Here is a 26,833-nt window from a genome sequence, read left to right on the forward strand (position 1 = left end):
CTCCGTCAACTTCGCAAACTGTGACCCGGTTACAGGTCCGTGACTTGGCTAAAACTCCTCCACTAAAAGTGACTTCTTGGTAAAATTTTGCGATTGAACGGCCCTAACTGAAGTATGGAAGCTCAAGTGTTTTGTTCAGGCTTTCGGGTTGTTGAGAAATCTTAAAACAACTGTTGGTCCGTCGGGCTTGCTAACCGTTAGCTAAGGAAGCAGCGCTCCTGGTCCCACAGCTGACTGAGAGGTTGAGGTTAACTCAAGTTAACTTCAGGATTAATAACTAGTGCGATGGAGACTTCATTGGTTAAAGACAACCCGCTGCTTTTACCTCTCAACAAGGAGAAAACTATCTATGACGGATTCATCACAGTCCAGGTAAGTTGATGCGTGAGTCGGGTATTCTACCTAGCTAAAACCACGATTTTCCAAACTACATTCAACATTTTGTCTATTTAATGATTACTCGCTCTGGACAAATTTAGATAAGTAGTACAATAAAACTTCAAACCTTTCACAAAAGTATACGAACCTCTGGTAAATTCGGCATACGTCTAATATTCACTACTTTAGAAAAAAATCTTTATTTTTCATTAATTTGCACACACATGAATGGTTGCATTACGATGTCACATAGCCAACAGACGCTAGTTGAAGTTGTCAGAAATACTGGAGATTATAAAAAGCCACATTTTAAATTGAATGTTACGGTCTATGTGTGTGCTGAAGTGAAAAGTTGATGCTGCTGCAAACTTATGTTATACCCAGTTTGCCAATAGCTACAGTAACTTTCTGTAATTTTCCTAGTGGAGTTTGGCATACCACGTGTTCTCTTCTGAGTCAGTTTAAAGTTATTTTTAGTGAATGCAGCTGGCTAACGTTTGCAATGGGGACTGTTACACAGGTCAGTTGAGTTATAATTTTGTTTTGTGCCTGTCATGTCACTTACAGTCATGTAACTATTCTCACAGGAACGAGACTTCAGGATCAGAATACTTCTACCACCAGATCGTCAGCTTACACGGGGCAGGTATAAACTATCATCACGCCTTCTCTTTATAAGATCTACAGTATATTGATGTTGCCAGAAATCATGCTCTTTACAAATTGATGTCCCAAAGTGTGGCATTATGAATTGTGCAGAATATACATACAGAATATGTGTTTTATTCACTATTTCACTTGTTGTCACTGTGCATAACTCCGTTCTTACAGGCTGCATTGCTGCTGGCGGCTTAAGCACCTGTTGCGTGGGTATGAGCACATAGTGAAGCAGGTAAACTCTGCATCCAGCACAGAACCCTGTGTTATATTTTGCTGCAAATTGCGTCATGATATTTTTTGTGGTTTTGTGTCTGCCAGCTCTTTCTGAGATCAGGTTGACGGTCCTGTGATCCATGTTTTTTGTCATGTCACTCTGGCTCCTTTGTGTTCTGTGCATCGTGCCTGGTGTCTTTCTTGTACTCTCTGTCACCCATCAGGCTCGCCTCGCTCACAAGTAGAGAAAAATATTTTTCACTGTTTAATTAACATCGCCTGGAAAATGTCCCTATTTGTTATGTGGCCCCTCAGGGTTATTTGGATGAGATTGATATTTCACCCCGGGCTGCAAAGTTCATTATTTTCACAGCCTTTAAGCTATCATTAATTATTAAAGCTGGTGGCAGCCCCCATTAATCACAAACACTGTGTTTGATTTGAATGGCTGGCTAGAGGAAGAAAAAAAAATAGACACTGTCACTTCATTATCCTCCCATTCAAGGATGTCTTTTCTCTCTTGTTTGCCTTCTCACAGAGGCTGCAGCAGTCGCCTGATCTTGTCAGTTTCATTCTGGAGCTGAAGACTGTCCTGGTAAGGAGGAGAATGACACAGTGGTTAGCCCGGTCACTTTGACATGGTTGCTTTATGAATAGGGAGTAAATGGGAACCTTCAGGCGCTATCAATAGCCTTGATTGTGAGGCACATATGTACGTGTATATTAAAATTGCATTAGATTAATGAATAGTGTACCAGTCTACATGCTTGCCACCAAACAATGCCATACGACGTAATGGCTCTGATTCAGTCTAGCTGTATTCATGTTGTCTGCTTGTAGCAGAAGATAATGGTGCAGTGTGGTGAAGTTGTGATCATGTGCATAGTAAGCTGGGCTTAAAATACAAAGCATTCTCTCCGTCGTTGCAGGAAGTGGGTCTGAAGAGCTTTCCTGAGTGCCGCTCCATCCCGCCTCCACAGTATTACTCTCAGCTCATCTCTGAGATGGAGACCCTTGGATGGGCCAAGTAAGTGACTACTAATAGCACTATCAATGTATCTGGGACCAGGTTTTAAAAGACATAAGTCGGTAGCTGTCAAATGTTGGTAAACTTGGCTGTGACCACTAGGTTTGCCAGCTCTACGTGCCACTTTGACAGAGAGCTGTCTGTGTTACCTGTGTTTATACTTTAGACAAAGTAAGGAACCCTAAATTAGGATGGCGTAGACCCTGTCCTAAAATCAAAATGAATTAAATAAAAAAGTTGCACCACCACTTATGTTAGGTTTTGAAGACAATGACAATGAGGATTGTCAGCCTGAATACCGAAATATGATGATTTGAACGCTGCTTAATCAGTAACTGCAGAAGCATACACCTACGTTAGCCTGTTTGAGAAACTAAGCTAATTCTTTTAGCTTAGCAACTACAGTGAATATTTCAGCCTAAAAAAGGGTGGAAATAAAGTCTTTTCAAATCAGTTTGGGATCTCGTGGCTTCTGCTAAATTGTATGGAGCCATTTTATGAGTTTTTTTGGTTGTCCCCATCCACTTCAGCTGTCGAGGAGAATGCAACACGGTTTTGCTCTGAAGCTCCAGAAATATTTTGTGGACTGACAGAATCTACATTTTTGGGTGAACCTTTCCTTTAAATGTGGTTCAAAATTATCTTGAGCATGTCTTAAATGCATAAAATGTTAGTGTCTCATACCTGTAGACACCTTGTACATGGAGAACTTGCTAGCTTCTCCTGTACACCTCTGAGTGCGTGGGCCAATGCAGCTCACAAGCCATACACAAGGAAAGTTGTTATTGAAACTGTAAGTTATTTATATAGGTTATCTTGACTTTTGTATTTTCCCCAGAGGTAAGATTAACAAACCGAGGTGAACGTATGGCTGTAAACCTCTGCTGCTCTAAACAGCTTAGTATATGGAGCAGCACTTGTTTTCTTCCCCCAGCAGTCTAAAGTGATTGGAGAGCCTGCAACAACACAGCTCCACATTAACGAATGGCTCTTAATGACTTCCTTATTTTTAGTTATTGAGTTATAGTTAAATCCAGGTCACATTTAATAACTCTCAGCCCACGTGCGGTGACAGGCCCGGCTAATACCGTCTCTCCACTCGTCAGGAGAGAAGGGGGAGGGGGTAGTTAGTAGGAAGATATCTATTCTCCCCCAGCTCGGATTAAGCCTTGACTACTACACTCATTTTCCACTTTCCTATTAATGACCATGGCTACAATTATGATATTAGCAAAATGCAAATGGCTCTAATTGAAGACTCTCAGGTTGTAATAGGAGAAGGGGTGGGGGGGGTGAAGGTATGCTTTATGCTGGAAATGGGACCAACATCATTTTCAGTGTCGTGTTACGGTTAGGAGGCATTATACACAGTGGGCCTCTATCTCCAAAGCACTCGAGATTCGCTTAGCGTCTTAATTGGTATGGGCCGCGCTAATAGCCACCAGGGGTTTTCAGCTGTAATTCTGTCTGCTGATTGGGCCAGGTAAGTGAGTCTTTCTCCCTCTCTCTCCTCTCTCTCTCCGTATGTCTCCATTTCTGCATTTGAGAGTGTGGTCATCTTAATTGGCTGGAGATGGCGTAGCACGTGTTAATTAATGGAAAATGAGGTCAAGTAGGTCAGCCGCCATCACTCAGTGGCGATCACTTGGAGCTTAGAAGCTCCTGGGCTCATTACTGGCACAGCTGGCACTACTTGTTCGCAGCCTCTTGGTGTACGTACAGAGAGTCGTCTCTTCTCACAGTGTTAGCACTCTGTCACACCGTGTTGCTGATCTTGTGAGACCACTTCTATCGGCTCTATGACTGCAGGGCTCTGCTGGGCCAACCAGACCCAGGGCTGAGGGATTAGATTCTTTCTAAAGTGGATTTTTTTTTCTTATTTGTTTTGTTACATTATTAGGCCAGCTAATAAATGACTCCTTTACATGCAAACGTTGGATCTGGTCTTAATGGGTTAATCATGTGATGTAAATTCAATGACAAATAGTGTTGGGATTTATGCAGTTACGTCCTGTAAGTAATGGAAATGTCCTGGTTAGCACCGTTAGGCTGCAAACCAAGCTAATTAATATATAGGTGTGTCTTTGCTTTATGAGATTAGTGTTCTTGTGCGCTTGATATGCATATACATTGTTTGTGTGCATGGGACTTACAGCGTCCTCAATTTCCTCTACCGTAGTTCTCATGCAACACACACGAGCACTACATATGTGTTGATCTCACTGTTCATTAATCACTTTGTCGACACACACACACAAAAAAAATCAGACACATGTGCACACACACACATATAAGCACAAATGTGCGTGGTGTGCGCTGTCTGGAAGCAGCTCACTTGGCTGTGGAGTTGCAAATGGGATGCTCTCATCAGTCTTCCCAGCAGGACATCTGACTGTCACGCTGTTTCCATCATGGCCAAGTAGCTAGTCCCTGCTATCCTGGGTGTGAGACCTCGGAGGAGAGGAGATGGAAATATGTGTTAGTAATGCACCAACGTAATCACTTCTGAATCTGCGCTAAGCCTTAAAAGTTGGTCGATACTGAGCTCTGACTTGTCCTCTATTAAATAAGCGGTCTAACTTACACTGTATCTGCTTTATGAAATATAGCTGAATATCACGTCTCATCATTTTTTTTGGCATTCTGCACATTCATTGTTATACAGCTTTAATATCCACCTGGAAATCGACTATTATGTCAACCCTGCTTTTAATATTTCCTTACTGCGCTTAAAAAAACAAGAACCCAGAAATATTATAGCTTGAGTACTCTCAGATATGATCCAAATATGATCTCCATGGTGATACTCTCCGATCAGAGAGAGAGAGAGAGTCCCAGGTTTCATGTTTGGAGATAGCCAACTCCCAGTATGGGACCACTTTTGTAGTACTTGAATCTCGAGTTCATGTCATCCCAGGTACTCTAGAAATGAGGTCATATTTGGACCACATACATGACAAAAATAAGATGTGTCTGGTAGGATAGTATATGTCCTCATGAAGTATACTGAATCCATATTTGACCTGATATGGCGCACATCCACAAAAATATGTGTGAGAAATGATCTGTATTCTCCAGAGAATCTTGAAGATAACATAACGTATCACAACAACTGGCCCTTGTTGCGCAACACTTGATCAAAGTGTAAGACCATATTTTTGTGTACCTTTTAGCTGTAAAATGAGACACTTTATGACAAGTCTGATGCTGTTTTGTGACCTGCTTTTAAATGGAGGTTGACTTATTTCAGACCAAGAGGCAAAAATTGGGCAGTGCTGATATGAGTCAATATTTTGTCACTACATAGCCTATATCTGGCTTAAAATGTTTTCAGAACCATATGTAAGTGTACTGTTTATCTGTAATATAAGAGTTTCTTGCCAAGCCACCATGTTGAAAAAGGAGAGGGAGGACAGAGAGACACTCGCATGCATTAACATGTACGCATGGCCAGCCATTGTTGTCCAGTTTGCGGCGATATGAAAACTTTTTTCTTTCTTTTTTTTTAACAGAACATAATGCAGAAAAAGATGTTGAATGTAATTTATAACATTAAATTAGCAATTCTATTTCCAGTGACGATTACAGTTCCAGTGTACTGATGTAATTTTGGACAATAAAGTTGTCCACACACATAAAGAATATTGGCCGATATATCTTTTATCAGAAGTTTTTGTTGTAGTTTTAACTCCCTAATGTCGCCATTAGCGTCAGCCGCAAAAATCCAGTATCAGTTGGGCTCTACTTCTCTGCTCAGGACTCCATTACTCCACCATATCTATACATACAATATTGAAACATAGAGTTGATGGTGGGCCCTGAGTTCTGATAACAGGTTCCATTCAAGATCCAGTTTCCAGCCTCCCATCATCTTTATGTTTTAGCAGTTAAAAGAATTGTAAAATACATTTAGATGACAAACGTCAGTGGGACTTGATTCCACAACGACTGAAATGAAACATGCCTTTTTTCTGAATAATGTGCGGCCTCGTCTGGATTTCTCTAATTCAATCCAACTCAATATATACAGTTCGTACATGGTCATATTCATGTAACCTTTCACAGTAATAGCAGGATGTGCAAAGTGCTATTGTCCCTCTGGTAGAACACTGGTAGTAAAAGATTCATGTCTAATATGTGGCTTTTCAAAATCATGCAAAAACCTTGCAGTCTGTGTTCGCCAGCCATGTTTTATAGACTGGTAACTGCAGAAATTCAAAGGATATGTGTTGACTTACTCAGGTGTAGCGAGTGAAATAGGATTAAAGGGAAACAGATTTTTCTTTTGAGAGAACCACCATTCTTTTGATTCATGTAATCATGATCACCAGCACTTTATTTCAACCATTCAACTTCATATTTATTGATTTGTTCATTTAGATGCTTGTCACTTCCCTCACTTGCAAAGGTCTATTAACTGGTCTCGCTTGACAGATTTGTGTATTTATTGCTGTAAGCAGTAAGGGGTATTTTATGTGCCTGTACTCTCTTTAAATGTGTACCTGAGACTATGAAGTAACCTAGGAACTGTCGATTCAAATCAAACTGCTGCGAGATTATTTTGGCCTATGTATATCCCATATCAGTATTGACGCCTTCCTAAAATGTGGAATGGATATTACCATGCAGATGGTTTAGAGAGAGAGAGGGAGATCGAGGGCGGTGAAAGTGAGTAAACTTGGGAGCAGAAATGTATCAGGTCAGCATGATAGGGACACAGAGTTGAACTGGTGTGATCATGATGTTGTGTGTTGGTATGTGCAGATGTTAGTGTGTGTATGATACCTCAGCACTGCTGCCCTTTGCCTGCGTTTGATTGCAAGTGTTTGAACGAGCAGACACTTTTATGAATCGGGCACATCCGACACTGTCTCGCATCATTCCATCACTTCCCTAAGTGTGTGTGTGTCATTCCTGAGCACACTGCTCACATCACTCCTCTCTAACACACTCCATAAATCCTCTGCAGATATACAGCTATGTCAGCCTCGGCATAGAGCGTCCATCGTGCTGTACTGTAAATCTAGGAGGAGGACTGTCCCAGTCCTTTGTCTCAGACCAGTCTTTAGTCTTCAGGTCTCAGTAGACTGGAGAGGGACTCGAGGGGGGGGAGGAAGTGACTGCTGGAGCAGCAGTAAATCTGACAGTGTTTTGTCCTCAGCTTCAATAGGTTATAATTAGCTCAGGAAGGATGGGGTCTGATTTACAGGTTGACTAAAGCTTGAAAATATGAACCCTTCCTAAGGTCACTGTGGGACACATAATTCTATGAGAGCTTGAATCGGTCTCCTGTATCTGCTGAAGTCCTTGTAGTGTTAGTATTACATTTTTTTTATTTAAAAGAGGCAGATTGATGTAGGCTGACGCTTGTTCCTGTAATCGTTGTTTAGTCATGTGTCCCGCCAAAGTTTCTTCAAGCAAAGCCCTGACAAAATGACTTCAACATTAATGTCCCAGTTTCACCATTAATGATTCTGCTTGCATTGTGATTGGATTCCAATATGCAAGTTGTGTAGGTAGCTGACTTGCTAGCATACACCATGCGAATTAGGAAGCTATGTAGCAGGGTTCCCCATTAAGTTTTCTTTCTTTTTAACTGAGCTGTGTAGCATTTTAAGCAGGAAAAGTACTATCAAAATGAAATTATTGTTGTTGTTAAGCATGCCGGTTTAGCATAGAGTGTCGTAGGGTTGACGGATTTTTGTAGGCTAACCCCAAAGTTGGCATCACCCCGGTTCCCTCCTAAACGTCGCGACCATGAAGCGTCTCACTACACAAATATTGTTTTCTGGAAATTGATCAGTCTACGCATTGTAAAGTTAGTTACAATAATTTGCAACTAAAAATCCGCCTGTAAAGACGGACAAGTGAGTGGATGACTCCCTGTGTTCAGCATGATGACGTTTAATGTCCGCGACAACTTCTGTAGTGTCATTTAGCCACTTGACAGCAACTGAACTGACCGGTTCTCCTGGTCAACCTTGTGCTTTGAAAAGGCCTTGTTTTATTGATTATGGGAGACCTACTGTTGATCATTGCCCCTGATGACAGGCAGCCGGCTAGCTGGTGAGTGGTGCTGTGTATTCGAGGCAGAGCCAGGGACGTAGAAAGCGAGCAGTACAAGCGATAGGGCAAGGGTCAAGCATACCACATGGGATGAGGTCAAAATGAAGTGGAGCCACACACACTTTATTTCACGTTATGACAAGTGCGTAGTGACTCTGGGTCGGTGCGGGCAAGATGCAAGGTAAGGGTCAAGTGACTGGGGGAGACTACTGTTGTAGCCTCACTTTTCAGCAGCCTTGCCCGGGGAAGTTAAATGCCACGTAGGGGTAGTAAATCTAGCACCTCACTTGCAAGTGTTTGGGCAAGTGGTCAAAAAGAAGTTAACAAATAGTTTCTCCCGGAGCCGAGGATGGAAGTAGCTAAAAAAGTGAGCAATCTCACCTGAGAACGTGTGCATACACAGTACCAAATGGGTGGCAGGTAAAGACGTGTGTGAGCTGAAGGGCAAACGTCAGCGTGTCCACTTACAGTTTATTAGAAAGCATAGAATTCAGGATGTTTCGATGGTTACTCAGCGTGGAAATAATGCTCTCAGCTTCAGTGCGGTTGGATCTCTTTATGCACGATTCCTGGTATTCTTCCATTAGAGCATCAGAAAGACACTTGCTGGAGAAGAATGCAAATTGGAATTTGGAAAAGAAAAGCCTATAGTTATGTCCTGTGTGTTTTGGGGCGTGATTGTGGAGCTGTAGCCTGATTTAATATCACGGTGTTGGAACCTGCAGCGATAAATCTAAAGGCAGAGTTGATGTCTCAATATTGCTCTCTGCAGCAGTGATTAACGGTGGATGATGGCTGATGTCAGTTTACAGAGTTATGTGTACCCTTCTCTGTGAATGGATGTTGATTTATTGCATATGTATTGTGTGCGTCCATCTCTAGGCTGCTCTTCATAAACACAGAGTTCCAAACGTTGAGACTGAAGGCAGAGGACTCCTCTGGGAGGGAGCACATCCTCACTATTAACCTCAAGTCTAAGGTAAGACACACATACAGAAACACACACAGTTTACTGTGAGGACTGGATAATTTTCACACTGAATATTATTCATCATCAAATGGAATACTCTACAGCTTGATGTTGACCTATAGCCAATCCAAATCCAAACAGGCCAACTTCACCAAACGCATATTGGATGCTCAAATTGCTGATAGCAAATCAGTGATTTACATCTGCGCCCCAAAATCTAGGTCAAACTGGAGAGGGTGTGGAGAGACATGATAACCCGCTGTGACTGAGATGTAGTACAGATAAAATCTCCACATAGACCCCGGCATGATAGAAAATCTTCCTCTATGCATAGAGATAAACCAATACACCCACACTCATCTGCATAGCTGCTGTTTCTGCTCACTGCTATTGAGAGAAGTACACAAAACCTTTGCCCACTGTAGGTAAAGGTAAATGTAGGTCGCTGAAATGGCAGTGTATTACAGAGAGTTTGAAATGTTCGCATGTCACATTTCTCCAAATTGTCAGACAAGAGGTGACAGAGTGTTGATATGATAATGATATTTCTTCCCAGGAACACGTAACAGTTTTGGTTGATTTTAATATAGAATTGTAGTTCCATCCAGATGAGACTCTCTACTAGTCAGTTTATTATATTTCTGCATCCACAATCTCAAATCTGATAATTTTGGTCCCTGGACCCCATTCTAAGAACCAAAAAGAATGTTAACATCGCCACTGAAAACACAGTAACATTGCAACAATAAAGTATGGAACAAGAAACAGTAGCAGTCAGACAAGCAGACAGGTTGTAAAAAAGCCAACAGTTCAGTCTGATTATGTAAACTTTTATTTATGTTTATTAATCCAATATTTAGTAATCCCTCAGTGCAGTAGAAAACTGTTTATGCACAGCGATGCTGCAAATTTTCCACAGTGGTCAACTGTTGCACTGCAAAAAGATTATCCCCTGTAACTGAAAAGTATTTTTTGATGTTTTATAACAACTGGATACCAAACTCAAAGATGGCACCTAGCAACTTGAATGCCATCACTACATCAATACAAATCACCTTTCTAAGCTCTGAGGTGTCCTGTCACCAGTTTTACAAATATCTCTTTTTACAGTGGTGGTCAATGGGGGAAATGTTTTTTGGCTGCAGGAGATTATTTTGTTGCAGTACTACGAGTGGCCACTGACACAAATTAGCAGAAAGGCTGAGTGGCATGGATGTATAATGACAACTGGATAAAATGTCAGGGACACAGCCCTATTCATTGCTATGAAAGTTTCAGGGAGCGGCCACTATGTCAACTTGGCTTCAAAGCCTGGGGTCTTCCTGGGGGTTTTGCTTAGTTGTGGTGTATCCAGTTCTCTTAATACATCAATGGTTGACTGCCATTAAAAGAGATGTCAGTGAAACTGTTGACTCAACATATAAAACTGCTTAAAAGGTCAAATTTTACTCTTTGTATTATAACTAGACAGCTTTTTCAAGTCATTCATGTGAGGATATTCACAGTTATCTCAATTTACAATTATCCCTATAATGGAAAATCACAGTGATGTTGCTAGGTTGTCGATGTCATGAGTCCCCGGGACCCACAGGTGGTCATTTGAGTGGGTCCCCAACAAAATGTGTGATTTCGAAATTGACATGTTCGATGTAAAATGATAAATAAATGTACCTTGTATTATGATTGTAAAATGTAAGGACATTTGCAATGAATTGTGGGTAATATAAACATTTTTTAAAATACTTCAAAGAAGTCAATTGTTTCTGTTGTATAAATAGCAGTAGACGGATAAAGTACAGTTCATTAAAACTCATTAAAGCTCAGAATGGAGCATCTAGTAGCTGGCAGTGTAAACATCTTACAGCGGGGTTGCATATTGTAGGTAGTGTGGGTGAGTGGCATGGTGCGGTGGTGCATACCTAAGCCCAGATGACATCCACCAGGGACAAGGGAGGGTGGTTGGACCCCACTCTGTGCCCACCTGCCCGCCTGGCCCTCCTCACCCCTCTGGCACCAGGTAAAAATAGCATGGAGTCCTCCCTGCGTTCCAGCTGCTTCCGCCAGATCCAGAGACAGGTCATCCCTCGCCAGGCACAGTTAGGGAGGAGGCAGCACTGGCATGGACACATGGAGGCTTGGACGGAAGGGGAGTGAGAGAGGAGTAGCACAGGGAAAGGACTGGAAGTAGCTTGATGTTGAAGGTGAACAGAGAAAGAAATTCTGAATTAAACTACTGTGGATCACTGCCACTCGGGATCTCATGTGAGATGGAAGTGTGAGGAGAGGCAACTAAAGACAGGTGTCAGGAAAGTTCATATTGAAACATTTGGTGACGAAATCCCCATATTATCACATGAAAGCAAGCGTGTGCTGCCCTGCTTGCTGTTTGAGACTGGAAGGGTTTCAGAAGATCAATTAGGTTTCACGTGTAATGAGATATTAATTTAAGCTCATCTTCTACACCCATAGCACCCTGCAGAGGCTCCTGAATGCTCAGCTGACCTGCCAGTCCCTCTGGTCATAACCTGGACACCACAGGTATGTGCATGTACACAGAAACTGTATCTACCAGAAGTATTTGTAATTTCTAAATCAAATTGTTGGTGAACATTTGAAAGGCTGCTAAAAGGTGTTATTCTGTTAGGAGGGTCCATAGAAACAAAGAAGTATGAACATTTACACAACTGAACCAAAAGTCTGTGAGAACCGGACTTTAGCATTGAACAGTGAAATAAACTTTAATTTTTTCTGAGGTCAAATATTTGGACTTTTGGACTCAATTTAAAGTTTGACAAATATGAAAATGGTCAGCAAGTTTGTGAAGGTCAAAGTACTGTATAAATAATGAACCTTCATTCTATGCAGCTTGTGTCAGTATTCATTCTATGATCTTCTCCCAACATTTTTCATCTTTTCAGCGAAGGTCCACTGTGATTAAGTCCCTAAAACAGCTGCACAATAATGCATTTAACATTTTTAATTTAATAAACTCAGTATTGTCCTTTAGGATGTTAGATTTTTAACTTTTATTAATTTGACTTGATCAATGCTGCTCTCATCTAGTCATAGAAGCTCTAATATATATGTATATGGAAGCTTAAAAAAAACTTTATGTTAATTACTTTAGATTCTGCTGTGCTTCTAATGCAACCGCCATGTTGTAAGCAAGTTAAGTTATTCAGATCTCTGCATTTTAAAAGCAAACACGAAACACACACAGCACAGTAAGTGTTTATGTTTGGTTTCAGAAGTTGGGATGGACATAAAGAAGTGGTGGGTTCCTGATTTGTAAAAAAAAAAGCCATGTCCCTTGCTTGTGAAGATATCTGTAATTTTACAGCGTTTAGCGGCATTTTCCACCCAGACTTTTCTCCTTTTTTCTCTCTGCGCTTTTTTTTCCATCTTTCTCTTGTGCCGTCTCTCTCCTGTGCTGTTGATTTTCTGGCCACATCATGGCCACATGCACTCCCCGCACTGACTGATGTGTACGTACATGCGATTACCTCATGGGAGGTGGACGGTGTACAGTTCTAAGGGACTGTAGCTGCCCTGTGGTGTTTTCTCTCAGATTTACCCATTTTTAATTTTGCATTTTATAACACTGGCCTGACACTCCGGGCCAATCAGCCTGCTTGGCTACTGGGAATTCTCCCAGTGCTCCTGACGGCCAATCCGCACCTAGCGTCTTCCATCTTTATATATGTCAATGGTCTCCACCTATAAGAGAGAAAGGCAGCTGTGTAGCCTGAGAGGTGAAACTTTCACAGTGCCCTTGCTGCTGCTGAAGCATTTTTTCTATAAACCTCACTGTAGGCTTATTCAGATAAGCGAATCAATACTTTTATCAACTCACTTCTCTCATCTGTAGCTTGGCAGCTGAACAGTCGAGAGGACATTTAGCGAGAGAATGAAACTGAAACTGTTAAATTGGGAGGTGGGACAACCCCCACCTCTCCAAAGTACAAATTCTGCCCTTGCACAAGTGACATAAACCATAACTCCAGTCTGCTTTGTGATTTATTTTTTTAAATATTCACACAACTTCTTCTTATTATCCTTTATTTGCTGTATGTTTCAGGTCGGTAAATAACAATGCCAAATTCAATCGCCATGACATGCAGCATTTTTTAAAGGTCACAGTGGAAAGACATCTAATAGACATTTCAAGGCCACAAATTTCCAGCTGTTATATTGTGAGACTCTATTATGCCAAGTCTGTCACATTATTTCTTTGTCAGATGTTTTTGATATTTTTTAGGTTCTTTTTTGCAAAGCCTCAGAGCCTCAAATGTGGACAGGCATGTTTGATGTTTTGTAATGTGACAATTTGAGGCCCTCTGAGACTCAAACTGTGATTAAGGGCTACACAAATAAAACTTGACTCATCCTGTGCTACCTATTGCATAATTTGACAAAACACTTCTCCACCTGCTGTATGAAGACGTTTTCTTTCAGCCCCTCAAATGTAGTCCACTATAATTGGCATGAAACTGTTTTGATGTAAAACCAGCTGTGCGCTCTTTGTATCTCTTTGCTTCCTCGTTACTGTTGTTTGCCGTCTTGCTTCTTTCACCCACGACTCCGCTTGTCATCTCTGTCACTGCCTCTCAGTCTGTGTGTCTGTCTGTACTCACTCAACAAAAACACACACATACACACACATACAGATATATGTCTTAGGGGGTGTAACACCAGCAGTTTCTTTTTCCATCGCGAAAACTACTGCTCCATATCTGAGCACTGGATTGTTCTTTATAGTGTTTCAAATATTGTGTGTGTGTGTGTGTGTGTGTGTGTGTGTGTGTGTGTGTGTGTGTGAGAGAGAGAGAAAGAGAGAGAGTGAGAGACGGTGTAGACAAAAATCAGAGAGCATAGAACAGTGAGAAAGAGAATTTGAGCAGAGAGATGCAAATGTGTGTGTGTGTGTGTGTGTGTGTGCGCGCACACAAGTGCGTGTGCTGTTGAGCTGATACATGGCAGGCGTACAGTGAGGACCAGCTTAGAACAGCGCTACCGTATGGAGCCTGTCTGCCTGCTGGGTCGTTGATGGATCTCTCCTACACTGCAACATGAAGTGTGTATATATGTGTGTGTGTGTGTGTGTGTGTGTGTGTGTGTGTGTGTGTGTGTGTGTGTGTTTGTGTATGTGCTTGCATCTGTGCCAAGTGTGTTTTGTCTGGTGTGTGTGTGTGTGTGTGGCGGGGGGAAGGGCCTGTCTGTCGACAGTCCTGACATGTTCATTTGAATGAGTAATTATTGCCTGCTCTGTTGCAGGGCCAAGACATGCCACTCTGTGCATTTGTGTGGAACTAGAATGGGAAGAGAAATAAACCTGTGTGTAGTTTGTGTCCTTTGTGCTCACAGGCTACACAAGGGTGATTTTTAACAACCAAATTCTGCATGAATTAAGACATCCAGGAGGTTTTAGTGTGAATAAAAAAGTGAATGTGAGTGTAAACACCAGAAACAGAAACACTGTTGAACGTGCATCATAGCTTGACTCAATACCTGCCCGTATGTATGTGTCTGTGTGTTTTGTCTTGTAGCTTAGCACCATATAGTGAAGAGCTGCAATGACTAGTTGATTAATCGATTAGTCAATCTAAAGAAAGATAATAATAATATAATATAAAGATATCTATTTTGATTATCGTTTTAGTCATTTTTCAAGAAAAAATGAACCAGACTGGCACTCAGTAAAACGCATACCTCTGCCAATCATGCCTATTCCAATATCAAACTCGATAGCCCTGTATCACTCTAAATTATTAGTATAATTTTTTTTGTTATTAAATTTAAACCACCCATATTTGCTTAACCATAATTTAAGATCCATGTATTATTCCCTGACAAATTTATGAAAATGTCCCTATCTTGCAATGTTAAAGTAAGTGAGAAATAATTCCTGGATCCGTCCCTTTATCCAGACCAGCCCCAAAAATATATGTGTCTATTCAAGACCGAGACCCATCCTCCATCCGAATCTTGTGGAAATCTGTTCAGTAATTGTCCTGTTATTCTGCTCACAAAACAACTGACCAACAACATGGAAGAAACAAGTCCTTGACAGAGGTAAAAATGCTCATCACAATACTCGGAGCCCAAAGTGACATCTTCAGGTTTCTGATTTTGTCCAACAGTCCAAAACCCAAAAAACTCTTTATTGCTATCATAAAAAAACAAGAAAAGCAGCAAATCCATACATCTTAAGCCGTATGGTAGTTGATTGAGTCTCATCGCGAGGTCACCAGGTCATCAAATACTGTTGCTTTGGGTTGGTGGCTCGGATCTAATTCCAATGCTGACCTGTGATCTATTTATCATAACAAATGTGAACAGACTTTTCTACAATCACATGCTGTATTCACTGACATACTACAATTAATAATCACTTAACCTTAGTGTGTTTTGTACTTGTACTGCCAGAGAGGATACAGTAATGTTGGTCAGTTTACAGTAGATTTCAACACATACTGTACATAGATAAGACAAACATGTTTTTCATCATATCATGTCAGATTAAGTGTTCACTTGTGATTTTAAAAACACCTATAGGGTGAGAGTAGTCTGAGGCTGTGGGGATTCATCTGTGTTTTTTTTAGTCTTAATCACTTTATAAATCAGAAGCTGCTCAGTGAGACATAACTTATTGAAAATAGGTTAAAACAGTACAGTTTAATAGGATCCATTCAAAGAGGAGTGAATTCTTTCGGTCTGGCTGCTTTAAAGAGCTAAATTGAGGTCAGTGGGAGATAGCATAAATAGATAATATCTCAGCTCAGATTCAGGCTCTTTTATACTTTCTTACAGACTTCTGCTCTCACTCATGTTCTTCTCACAGATACAGCAAGAATTCAATTACCAGCTCTTATTCTTTTTTTCTTTCTTTTTTTTTTCTTTCTGAACTGGGCCTAGCGTAGTTATACTGAGCTATAACCATAATCATGCCACTGGCATTAATTGGGCTGTAATTGCTGAGGCTCTCAGCACCTGGACGATGCTTAATTGTGTGCACTGTGCTGGCACAATGACCCATAATTTTTGGTTCATTTTTTCCCCTAATTTTTTCCCTCTCATTCCATCTGTATTGCTCTCCGACACCTCTATCAGCCTCCCTTTCTCTTCTCTGTGTGCGTGTGTGTGTGCGTGTGTGTGCGCCTTAAGTTCTCAGTTTTTACCAAATGGTCAGCTGCTGTCTGTACTTTCAGTTCACTCTAGTAGTTGTAGAAGCACTCTTCATTTGGTTGTATAAAAAACTCAAATTAACAGTTCAATGCAGTGTTTCAATGTAATCTAAACTACAAACTGATGATAAAATTAAAAGATTGAACCCATCACTTCAGCTATCATCACATACGACAGACACTTGATATTTGGAATGGATTCATGCGACAAAATAAATGTTTTCATCATCTATTTTGCCCCGCACAATCCTAAAGAGGGAGAAAATGCTGGTGTGAAGACACAAAGAAGGCACTGAGGGAAACAACAACTGGGCGTAAGACATAGGCTGGGGATATGAAAATCAAGGGGACTGGGAGATAGTGTCTCCTCTGTTCACCCAGCTTGAAGCTCCTGACCATTGAATGCCAACAGTTCTCTTTTTCCTGAGAAGTAGTCTCAGTGATCTTCAGTGCAGTCTGCTTGCTTTGTCTGAGTTGAATGATGTTCTTTTTGGCTACCAAGCTAATAATGGAGATGCAGCCCTCATTGTGACTGAGGATTTCAACAGCGCTAAATTCGAAGGGTGTGCACATCGATCAAGGTTGCATACGAACCACAGTCTCCCTCAGCTTTCAGCAAATCTGGCTTGGTTTCAATGGCTGAAATGAGATTTTCTGGTTAAGCAGAAGAGATTGGCTGGACTGATCAATTAGGGACAGCTCTGCGGGAGGCTTTATGTGATGTAAACTGGGATATGTTCAGGTCCAGCTCTAATAATAACATTAATTGTTAAGGTGATGATCAGGACCTCACATAATCCCAGATGATGAATCCTAATTACTTTCCAAAGGAAACTTAAGAAGGCTAAATTCTGGAACCAAATTGTTGTCAACTTTTACAGAGAAGCAACAGAAAGCATCCTAACTGGCATGGTTAGTGCACGTCAGGACAGGAAGACTCTGCAGAAGGTGATTAAAACTGCCCAGAACATCGACCATCGACTTAGTATCAGTAACATTGATGAAGTGAGATATCTGCACAGGATACTTTTAAGGATACTAAAAGATAACACCCACCCCAACCAAAGTCTGTTCACACTGCTGCCATCTAGTAAAAGATACAGAAGTATCTGCCGTACCACCAGTATAGAACATAGTTTGTTATGTAGCATAAAGGGACTTAAACTCAGTTTTCTTTTCATTGTTGGAAAATGGACTGCTACTAGCTTGCAATGAAAGAAATGAAATTAGCAGGTAATGTTGTTCAGTAACAATGAAGAGGATGCTGTTGGAGCACCCTGGAATTCTCTAGTGTTTCAGTGCTTGTTGTCTTCTCGTTTGTTAGAGTACTCTGGACCAGCTTTACAACCAATTCCTACTGGTTTTGGAGTCCCTAACCACGTTTTGGGACGTCCTGGACGAGATTGACAGCAAGACCTGGATTCTGGAGCCAGAAAAACCCAGCCGGTCCGACACCATGAGGCGGATCGCTGTTGGTACAGTACACATGAAAAGAGATCTCAGCATTGTCAAAAACAAGTCACACAATTTAAATATATAGCCCAGAAAACATATACTAAAGTATCTCAATGGACTTCACAGATGATATTGATCATCCAACTGATAATCTCCACATAACATTAATCAAACCATATGATAATGAAGCAATACATTTCCATCTGTGTGTGCAGGAAACAACGTATCCATCAAAGTGGAGGTGGATCCCAGACACCCTGAGATGTTGCCAGAGTGCTGCCTGCTGGGAGCCGAGCACGGTGGGTAGGACCCCAGAGACATGGCAACACTTGAAAGTGTGTTTTCAGGCAGTGCTAGGGCATGATAAGTATATCTGAACTAATACACACTCAGAACTGACACACTGTATTACAGCGTGTGAAATCCTTTCCTTATTATAATGCAAGTCATCTGGTGCCTATGAGGTTTGCCAGTGAATTTGTTTTTTGAGGTCGTTTCAGGATTCACAGGTGACAGTCACAAATGAAAAGTTGACTTAACTGACAAACAAAGCAGTAAGCAAGTGAACGGTAACACCAGGAAGTGGATAAAATGAATAAAATGCACCCACTTTGCATGAAATAGATGCTGGAAGCTTGGTGATGTAGTGATACCAATAACAGCTCCCTTCTGTTTGGACTCTCCAAACACTTTTGGTTTTGAATTTTTGACCCTCTGAACTGAATTTCAGAATTTTTTTGTTACTTTGTATGTTATTCTAAACCTCACCAATTGCTTATATTTCACTGGTTTGGGTTGAAATTTGTCCTGAACCAAATAATAATATAGTTCTTTCACATCTGAGTGAGTTATACAGATCTTGCCAAATCTAACTCCAAGCTGAACAACCTGTATGCAGATCTTCCTCTCAGACTTTGTACGGACTCAATAACCTCACTCGGGCCTCTGTGTGTCCTGAGAGGTGAAACCCAGTGCAAAAAAAAGCCGAGAAAGCACCGCTCATAGGAGCTATTTCATGCTGATAACTGAACTTACGAATATTTCCTCATCTTGATTTTGTCAGCTTAAAGGTGTGAGAGAGGGGATATAATTGGAATTTTGTAGGTGATGGGGTGATGTTCCTCCCATATCCTGTGAACATTACACCCTTGCTATCAAGACAGTTTGTAATTGGTAAACGTATTTTAAGTTCAACAAAACTGAAAAAGCAACTGATGAAACACCACAGACTGCAGCGATTACATTGAAATAAAGTGATTCAGATTAAAATTGTTGCTTTTAGTTATGCTGTTGTGACTGAGCATGTGAAAAGTGAGAAGCAGCAGATCTCATGCAGATGTTTGGCAACAATTGATCAAAAACATAGAGAAATTAATTAATTGATTAATTGTTTCATCACTAATGCGAATGACTGTCGTGAGCCTCTTGGTGAGGCCCATATCACTGAGGTCAGACGCCCGTTGTCACTAAATAATCTGCCAGCCGAGGATCAACACAGGCAATAAAGTACAAATTGAGCCTGTGCCCGCCATTATTCAGATCAGATCAGGGAGAAGGCATTAGGTGTAGATAAAAAAAGGAACAGTGCTGCTTTTTCACTGATCTCCACGTCTCAACTTCTACCAGGCAACTTGTGTTGACTGTTGTCTGTTGTCATGTCAAAGGACTTGCTTCCACCATAGCACGTTTTCATTCTCACCACGCCAACACCAGGGCAAGCCGGCGAGCTTCAGCTTCAGCTGTCTATTTAAGTTCCTATCAGTTGTCGGCCATTGTTTCTGTAAACCCAAGGTCATGCAACTCCTAGCCTGTTGCCTAGCAATGCAACTCAAAAGATATTAAACACATACACACTTCAGCTACCCAGACGGGAGGCAGGCGGCGACCCTCAAATACGAGGGGTCGCGCAGAAATATTGCTTTTTGCATGTAGGAATAACAAATAGTGAAAGTGATGAGTGCTGCACGGAGACAAAGCTCCCCTGTGGAACAGAGGAAGCAATGATGGCTCATATCTGACAGTGGTGATGCCGCTGTCTGTGCTGGACCGGGCTGTTGTCAAATAACAGACGGGGTTTGTGGGTATGCAGAGTATGTTTTTTAAGACAGTCTAATTTTCTGAGGGCTTACATACAATAATAGTGTATCTGCAGGTGCTTGAAACGAATGAAAAAAGACTTAGAATCAAATTAAAGCTTTTTATTGGTCGTACAGTTTACCAAATAATTTATTTCTTTTGTTGTTGCAGCGGTGACTCCACTGAGGAATAAACTGAACGGCAACATGCACTTGTGGTAAGATTCTCTGCCTCACCAAGCTTTTACTTGGGTTTTGGACTTGGTGAAAATACAATATTATTATTTATTGACTTCTATTTGCCAATTTGTTATGTTACTAATAGAGTCTGACCAATGCTGGATTTTTGGGGCTGATCCCAAAATTGCAGAGTAAAAAAAAAATCTAATTAAAATCTGTTTACTATTATGTAGTAGTGTATGTATAAATTTAAAACTACAATATAAACATTCTCCCAAATAACTACTAACAGACAAAGTTAGCAACTAATTCGTGAACATCAATGAGCAGTTAGCAGCTAAACAGATAGAAATCTTTCTTTGGTGGAGAATGAAAAGTAAATGACACTAATATGCAAAATGCTAAAAATATGTCACATCAAAACTATGTACACAAACTGTAAACAAGGTCAATTAACATTCTTTGTGTTATGAATTTTTGATCCATGGAGGTTTTGTGTTTGTAAAACTTGACCTTCAACCTCAAGCCGAGAAAAGCAATTTGAAAATCTGTGACGTCATCACAATGTAAAGTCTACAGGCAGAGCGTGAACTTGCGGGCAGGGAGCAGCAGGAGAAACTCCACTGTGCATATTCAGTGGGCAGCTTAACCAGAAACCGAACCTGTTAGCCAGAAAACTTTATAGGCGTAGGCACCAAACAAGGCTCCACATTTAGGTTACTATTTAGTGTTATTTGAAGGTTGTGACGTGCTTCCATTTTGCACATCATCATTGGTTGATGCCTTCATCAGCTCAGTAAAATCAAACTGGTTCTGGAAATCAGTGTCACTTTTTCGCCGGGTAATATGCCCTTTCTTTGTGAACGTACTCGTGACAAATACAACAGTTTGAAAAAAAAAAAAATTGATGTGCAAATTAATGGTACAAAAAAGCGCCCCCAGTGTCTAAAGGCTTTAAGATTCATGTGGTGGTCAAAAGCATGACTCAAAGTGAAGGCTAATGTTGCTCCGTATCAGCTCTTTGTGCAAATGGAGCAAATTGTTTGCTAATACTCCCAAAAAAAAACTCCCAAAACATTAAAAGAGATTCCCCCAAATGTGGGAATTATTTTCAGCTGTGGTTGAATCCATATTTCAAGCTGGAGTGAGTATTTGTGACAGCAGGACTATGTATGTGGGATTGAGCTCAAATGAATTACAGTGTGTGTGTGTTCATGGTAATGCAGAAAAAATGTTAGCCAGTGCAACAGTGTGGCTCATTGATGTGTTTTAGTAGAGTAGGTATAGAGGAAGAAAAAATACAAGGTTTGGTCAGTTCAATAGAAAATACTTTATTAATTTCTCAAGGGGCAATTCAAGGCAAGCAGGTGTGCAAACAGAATAACACAGACAATTAACTCACTCAATAAAAATACAAATAAGACAAATATGTCAGAAAGCCATACACAATCGTTAATGTGTAGCCAGAATCCAACGCTACAGAGATACAGGTTATGTGGGAAAAAAAAAAAAAAAAAAGGAAACTAGTTTTGTTGGTTTTGGTCTTCTCCAGTGATTTGACTTTGTATATCATGTAGTTCTGTTTTTTCCCACCATTATATGCAGTGGAGTTATCAGTGTCTGATGAGACAAACTATGCACACTGGTCCTGCTGCTGGGAAAAAACCCCAAAACAAACCACAATCACACTTCATTTTAAAAGTAAAATAGAGATTTTAATTTCACCACAGGTTTTAACATTAACCTCCCTGCATGACACGTCTTCTCCCTCCACCACTTTTCAGCGTGAAGCAGCACAAACACTCCTCTTTTTTTTATATATATATATATATATATTTTTCTGTTTCATCTATTTTTCTATACCAATGGTGAAAGTCTCCTAATCATCCCCCAGTGTCTTTGCAGGCTCATTTGCATGTGGTTAATTAGTGTGTGAAGGAGCTGTCTGTGGTCTGCTGGCAGGAACCCGGACTCCAGCGTCTTGCACAACCTCCGGGATGTTTTGGAGATCGAATTCCCGTCACCTGCCACCCACGAAAAATCTGTATGTCACACAGTTGCCCCCTTTCCATTTCAAACATGTCCATTCCCATCATGATTACCTCAAGGAGGTGTATATGTGTGTGTGTGTGTGTGTCTGTATGTGTGTGTGCGCGTTTATATCTATGCATGCATCCTCCTGTTTGTTTGTGTGTCTGTTTGAGCTTCAAGTTATAAGGGGGCGGACATACGCTATTGCCTATTTTTCCATATTTTTCTTTCTCTCCGTGTTTTGTTTTTCCATGAGGTGGGCACAAATTCTCCTTTAATTGGGTTGTTTACAGAAAAGATCATTAGAATAACAAAGATGGCAGAATTCTCTGCACTATCAAATCGCTTTAATCACGCAAAACCATTTATCTCTCTTTTTTTAAACACTCGTTCTTTTCCCCTCCCCTCTCTGCCGACGGGTTAAAAGGGCGTCGTGTTTATTCGCTGTCGCCGCGGTGATTAATGCCTCAGCTTCATTAACATTCAGAGGAGTGCAAAAAAGTTGAGTTGACCAGATGTTGATTTTTTTTTTTTTTTTTTTTTTACCTGCCATCCTCTCTCTTAATGGATAGCCCCAGAAAAACAGGAGCTTCTCATTACGCCAAAATGCAAACGAGAGCAGAGAGGAGAGTGTGTATTGAGTGTGTGATGATGGGACTGGGGAGAGAGAGAGAGAGAGAGAGAGAGGGAGAGGTGTGGTACAGGATGATGTTGGCATGGGAGTTGTAACTAGAAGGTTGTTTAACACTAAGTGGTTACAGAGGCCCTGCCCAAGGCTTAAGCAACTGTAGACACAGTGCACGTGTGAAAGCATGCTGAATATTTTTTGTTTGTGTGTGTGTGTTTGCATATAGACCTTCAGCGTTGAGTGTGGGATCTGTTACTCCTATCGTCTCGAAGCTTCGATCCCTGATCACGTGTGTAACGACCCTCGCTGTGGCCAGCCCTTCCATCAAGCCTGTTTGTACGAGGTACGTAAATGGACGGACACACACACACCGACACACACCTGCACAGGCTTCCATAGTTGGAAAACAGAACAAACCAAGGTGTCATTTTTTTGTTGCTACTGCTATAGCTGCGTTATTTTAGATCACACTACCTTGCTCGGCATGACCAGCCCTACTTTGCCTCTGATTGGCTACACCCTGCCTGTTAAGTAATGCGCAAGTGCAACTCTCATCAAAGATTGAACAGAGGCGAGATGTCTCACTCTGTAGCTAAAACGGAGCTTTCAAGACACAGTGTGTAAAGGGGTGCTGCAGCAATGCACCATATGAGAAAAATAATGTGTTGTAATTGAAAATAAAGGTATGTTAATCTATTCTACTTTGACCCCCAAATAAAAGTATGAACCTGAAAATTAGCATAATATGACCTCTTTAACAGATATTATGATTCACAATCAGTAGGAATGATCACCATGATGAATGATGAAGATCATTTTCACTGAAAAAATCTATAAAAATCTTGACGATGTTCTTGTTTTAAATAAAACTCAATTTTGTCAGATAGAAAGAGTTGGACTGGTCCATGTCTATACCACAATGATTGATCGATACTAGCTACATGTGGCAAAGCCCATTTCTGTGGAGACTTGTAAGGTGTTGTCTGGTGGTCTAAATGTGATTCAGAGGTTTTTCCTCACCGGCAATAAACAAAACTGTGGCACAGACTCTGAACACTACTTATTTATTTGTCATTTAAATACACTGATACTGAATATCGTCACAAAAGCAGCTTGCATATAGATATTGTTTAAAAAATGTCATTAGTAGTCATTTAAATAATCCTTCACTTGATCACTGGAAACAACTCGAACTGGTTTGGAAAGATGTTAAGATTTTAAGCCTGGAGACAGCGAATCACAGTGAATTTCATTTCTTTAATAGGCCTTTTTTTACGCATATCGCTTACATCGCTGTTGCAGATGTAAATAATTCAATGACACAGTTAAAGACAGGAACTTGTAACAGCTGTAATGTTGATGTTATCCAGGTCATGGAAGGTCTGAATGTAGCAGTTTAAACCAGGCTGCTGGGAAGCGAAAGTAAGACAGTCACAGGCCCTTACAGGCCTCTCTGTTTGGCACTCGGAGGGATCACTGAGGTGCAGCTTGACAACACACAGGATATATGCTCCATCTGCCTGAACATCGATGACGTTGTTTATATCCTCTGTATTCATTGAGACTGAGCATACTGAGATCTCTTTTATAAGAGATATAAAAAGTGTCAGGAGGACATTGAAAATGTCCATATAAAAGCCCTTATAATACTTCAGTGTTGAAAAATCTTGAATATACCTTTAAAGTGTGCAGTAATACTTGTGCATTGAAACAAGCATTATTATCACTTGACACGGACACATCAGATCCAAGGTAGTGATTTGATGAAGTGGTCTTTTTTTTTTTTTTTCCTCTTTCTGTCCTTTTTCCTTCAGTGGCTGCGAGCGCTCCCATCCAGCAGGCAGAGCTTCAACATTGTTTTTGGAGAGTGTCCTTACTGCAGCAAGGTACGTGTGCACCTCACATCACAGTGACTGACAGCCGCCTTCACGGTTCTTCATAAAGGCCTTCACAGCAGAGTCAATAGAGATTCGGCATACTTAATTAGAATGGCTCTATGCATCACATAGCCTTCTCTTTGCTCAAAGGCTGCTCACAACAATATACTGCATTCAGTCAGTTTTACTGAAGCGTCTCCTTGTGTGATAAAGGAAGTGAGTAAAGTATGTGATACTCGATATCTGTGAATACAGCAAAGACTTTTATTTGTGTGTATGATTTCTGAGTGCATTTGGGAGTCCTTCATCTACAGTCCAGTCAGAAATGAGTCTACTTTATTTTTTCACAAAGTGATCCTTCATACAACATTTAATGATAACTATAATGAACATTTAATAAGCAGAATAAACTCCTTTTATTTCAGCCCATTACTGTGAAAATGGCAGCCCAGAAGTCCTGAGAAGTGGCTTTGTGTTCCTGTGTTCCTGTGATCCCCTATCTTGACAATGGGAAACAGCTTCAAAAGACTATGTTAAACCTTGTGGGTTCCTTATCCACTCAAAAGTCTGTCTAAAGGATCCATATTATATTTTATTTTGGTTGTCTACTTGAAATTTTTACATGCTTAAATGTTGAAAATACCCTGAATGTTGTCTGAATGCATTGTTTTAGTGCCTGTCTCTTTAAGGCCTTACTCCAAAAAGCCTGGTCTTCTCTGATTGGTCAGCCCTCACAAGTCTGATCATCCTGTTACTGCATGAGCTCTGCTGGCCATGCAGGGAGCATAGACCATGCTGGGATAATGTTACGCTGCTGCTGCTGCGTTACACATCTTGTAAATATGGAGAATCTGAAAAATTGTTATTTCATCACTTTCTGATTCAGCCACTGCAAGAATGAGAATAGTGAAAATCTGGAGGGATATATTTGATAACCCATTAGCTTCTGTTACACAACAACTAATGTTAGCATTCAACCACTTCCTAGCTAACCGTTTGATTACATCCAGAACCTTCCTCGCTTAAATATATCTGCTCAAGGTGTGTGTGATACTTTAGAATTAATTTATGCCTTTCCTATCGTATTGTGTAACACTATCAAATGGTAATGTTAGCCAGGAAGTGGTTGAATGCTCAGGTTAGTTGTTGTGTAACGGAAGCGAATGGGTTATCAAGTATGTTGATTTACCCAGGACATATAAACCTAAGTCCCTCTGGATTTCCACCCATTGTTTATTTCAGTTGCTGATCAATCAATCAATAATTTGTCAGGATTTCCTATTACCTTAAACAACTGGACGACATTTGAGCTTCCCACTCTGAGCGTGATGTCAGAGGAAAATGGTTGCCGTGTGAATATGGTCTATGGCTGAGGATGGTGACTGTATAGTTGTGACATCGCAACCGTACAAATCCTGACAGCTGATTTGAAGGCACAGTTTCTGAATATGGAATGCGTGCATAAAGACGTGTAAATCAAATTTTCTATAATATGGGACCTTTAAATGCAACTCCGAGAACAGCACCAAAGAAAAAGAAGAAGCCTGCAGTGACAAACCAGGAAAAGAGTCCATTCCCCTGTGTGGGACCAGCTTTCTGTTGAGGACCTCTGTTTACATCCCAGAGGTCACTGTCAGGGCACTGTTGACAGCTGTATCCTACTCTGTGGCGGAGCAGCCTATCATCCCATCTATCCCCGTACTCCATGTGTATGTTGTTAGTCTGTGTATGTTTGCTCTGTCGTCCTTCCCGTCTTTCGGAGGTCACGATGAGGTCGTCTGTTTTCCTGCCGCTCCATGGTGATTGTCTCTGTTGAAGAGGGTAATTCAAGTGGTAGCACTTTAAGAACTGACAATAACGTAACAATTCTACTGTACGATGTAAATAACTTAAAATAAAATCTTGTTTGCCAACTAAATGCTTGTGTGTTTCTTTGTAACTTCCTTGAGAGCTTGAGTCACAACAAGAAGTCTGAGCATTTTCAAACATCTTTATAAAGGCTTACAAGAAATACTTGTGCCGGAGTCATTTTGTAAAACAGATTCAAACCAAACAACGAGGATTAATGTAAATTTACACAATTAATTAA

General features: G+C 40.8%; 2 protein-coding genes across 6 annotated transcripts in view; one reads left to right on the top strand and one right to left on the bottom strand.

Annotated features, from left to right (window-relative positions):
* On the top strand, positions 1–25,254 carry fancl (FA complementation group L). The gene is made up of 14 exons (XM_073482004.1): positions 1–372; positions 966–1,024; positions 1,210–1,270; positions 1,790–1,846; positions 2,181–2,278; positions 9,227–9,323; positions 11,784–11,852; positions 17,823–17,973; positions 18,169–18,252; positions 20,201–20,246; positions 22,171–22,252; positions 23,094–23,210; positions 24,682–24,753; positions 25,170–25,254. Exons 1-14 carry the CDS (start codon positions 286–288, stop codon positions 25,203–25,205), a joined length of 1,116 nt encoding a protein of 371 aa, XP_073338105.1. The 5' UTR covers positions 1–285; the 3' UTR covers positions 25,206–25,254.
* Positions 25,059–26,833, bottom strand: part of vrk2 (VRK serine/threonine kinase 2) — a 17,635-nt gene continuing 15,860 nt past the window's right edge. For all 5 annotated transcript variants that reach the window (XM_073482001.1, XM_073482003.1, XM_073481999.1 and 2 more), the window contains exon 14: positions 25,059–26,553. In XM_073482001.1, the coding sequence (XP_073338102.1) occupies positions 26,230–26,553 (324 nt within the window). In that variant the 3' untranslated portion in view covers positions 25,059–26,229. The remainder of the gene's footprint in view (positions 26,554–26,833) is intronic.

This window comes from Pagrus major, chromosome 15, assembly GCF_040436345.1.
Source record: "Pagrus major chromosome 15, Pma_NU_1.0".
NCBI classification, from domain to species: domain Eukaryota; kingdom Metazoa; phylum Chordata; class Actinopteri; order Spariformes; family Sparidae; genus Pagrus; species Pagrus major.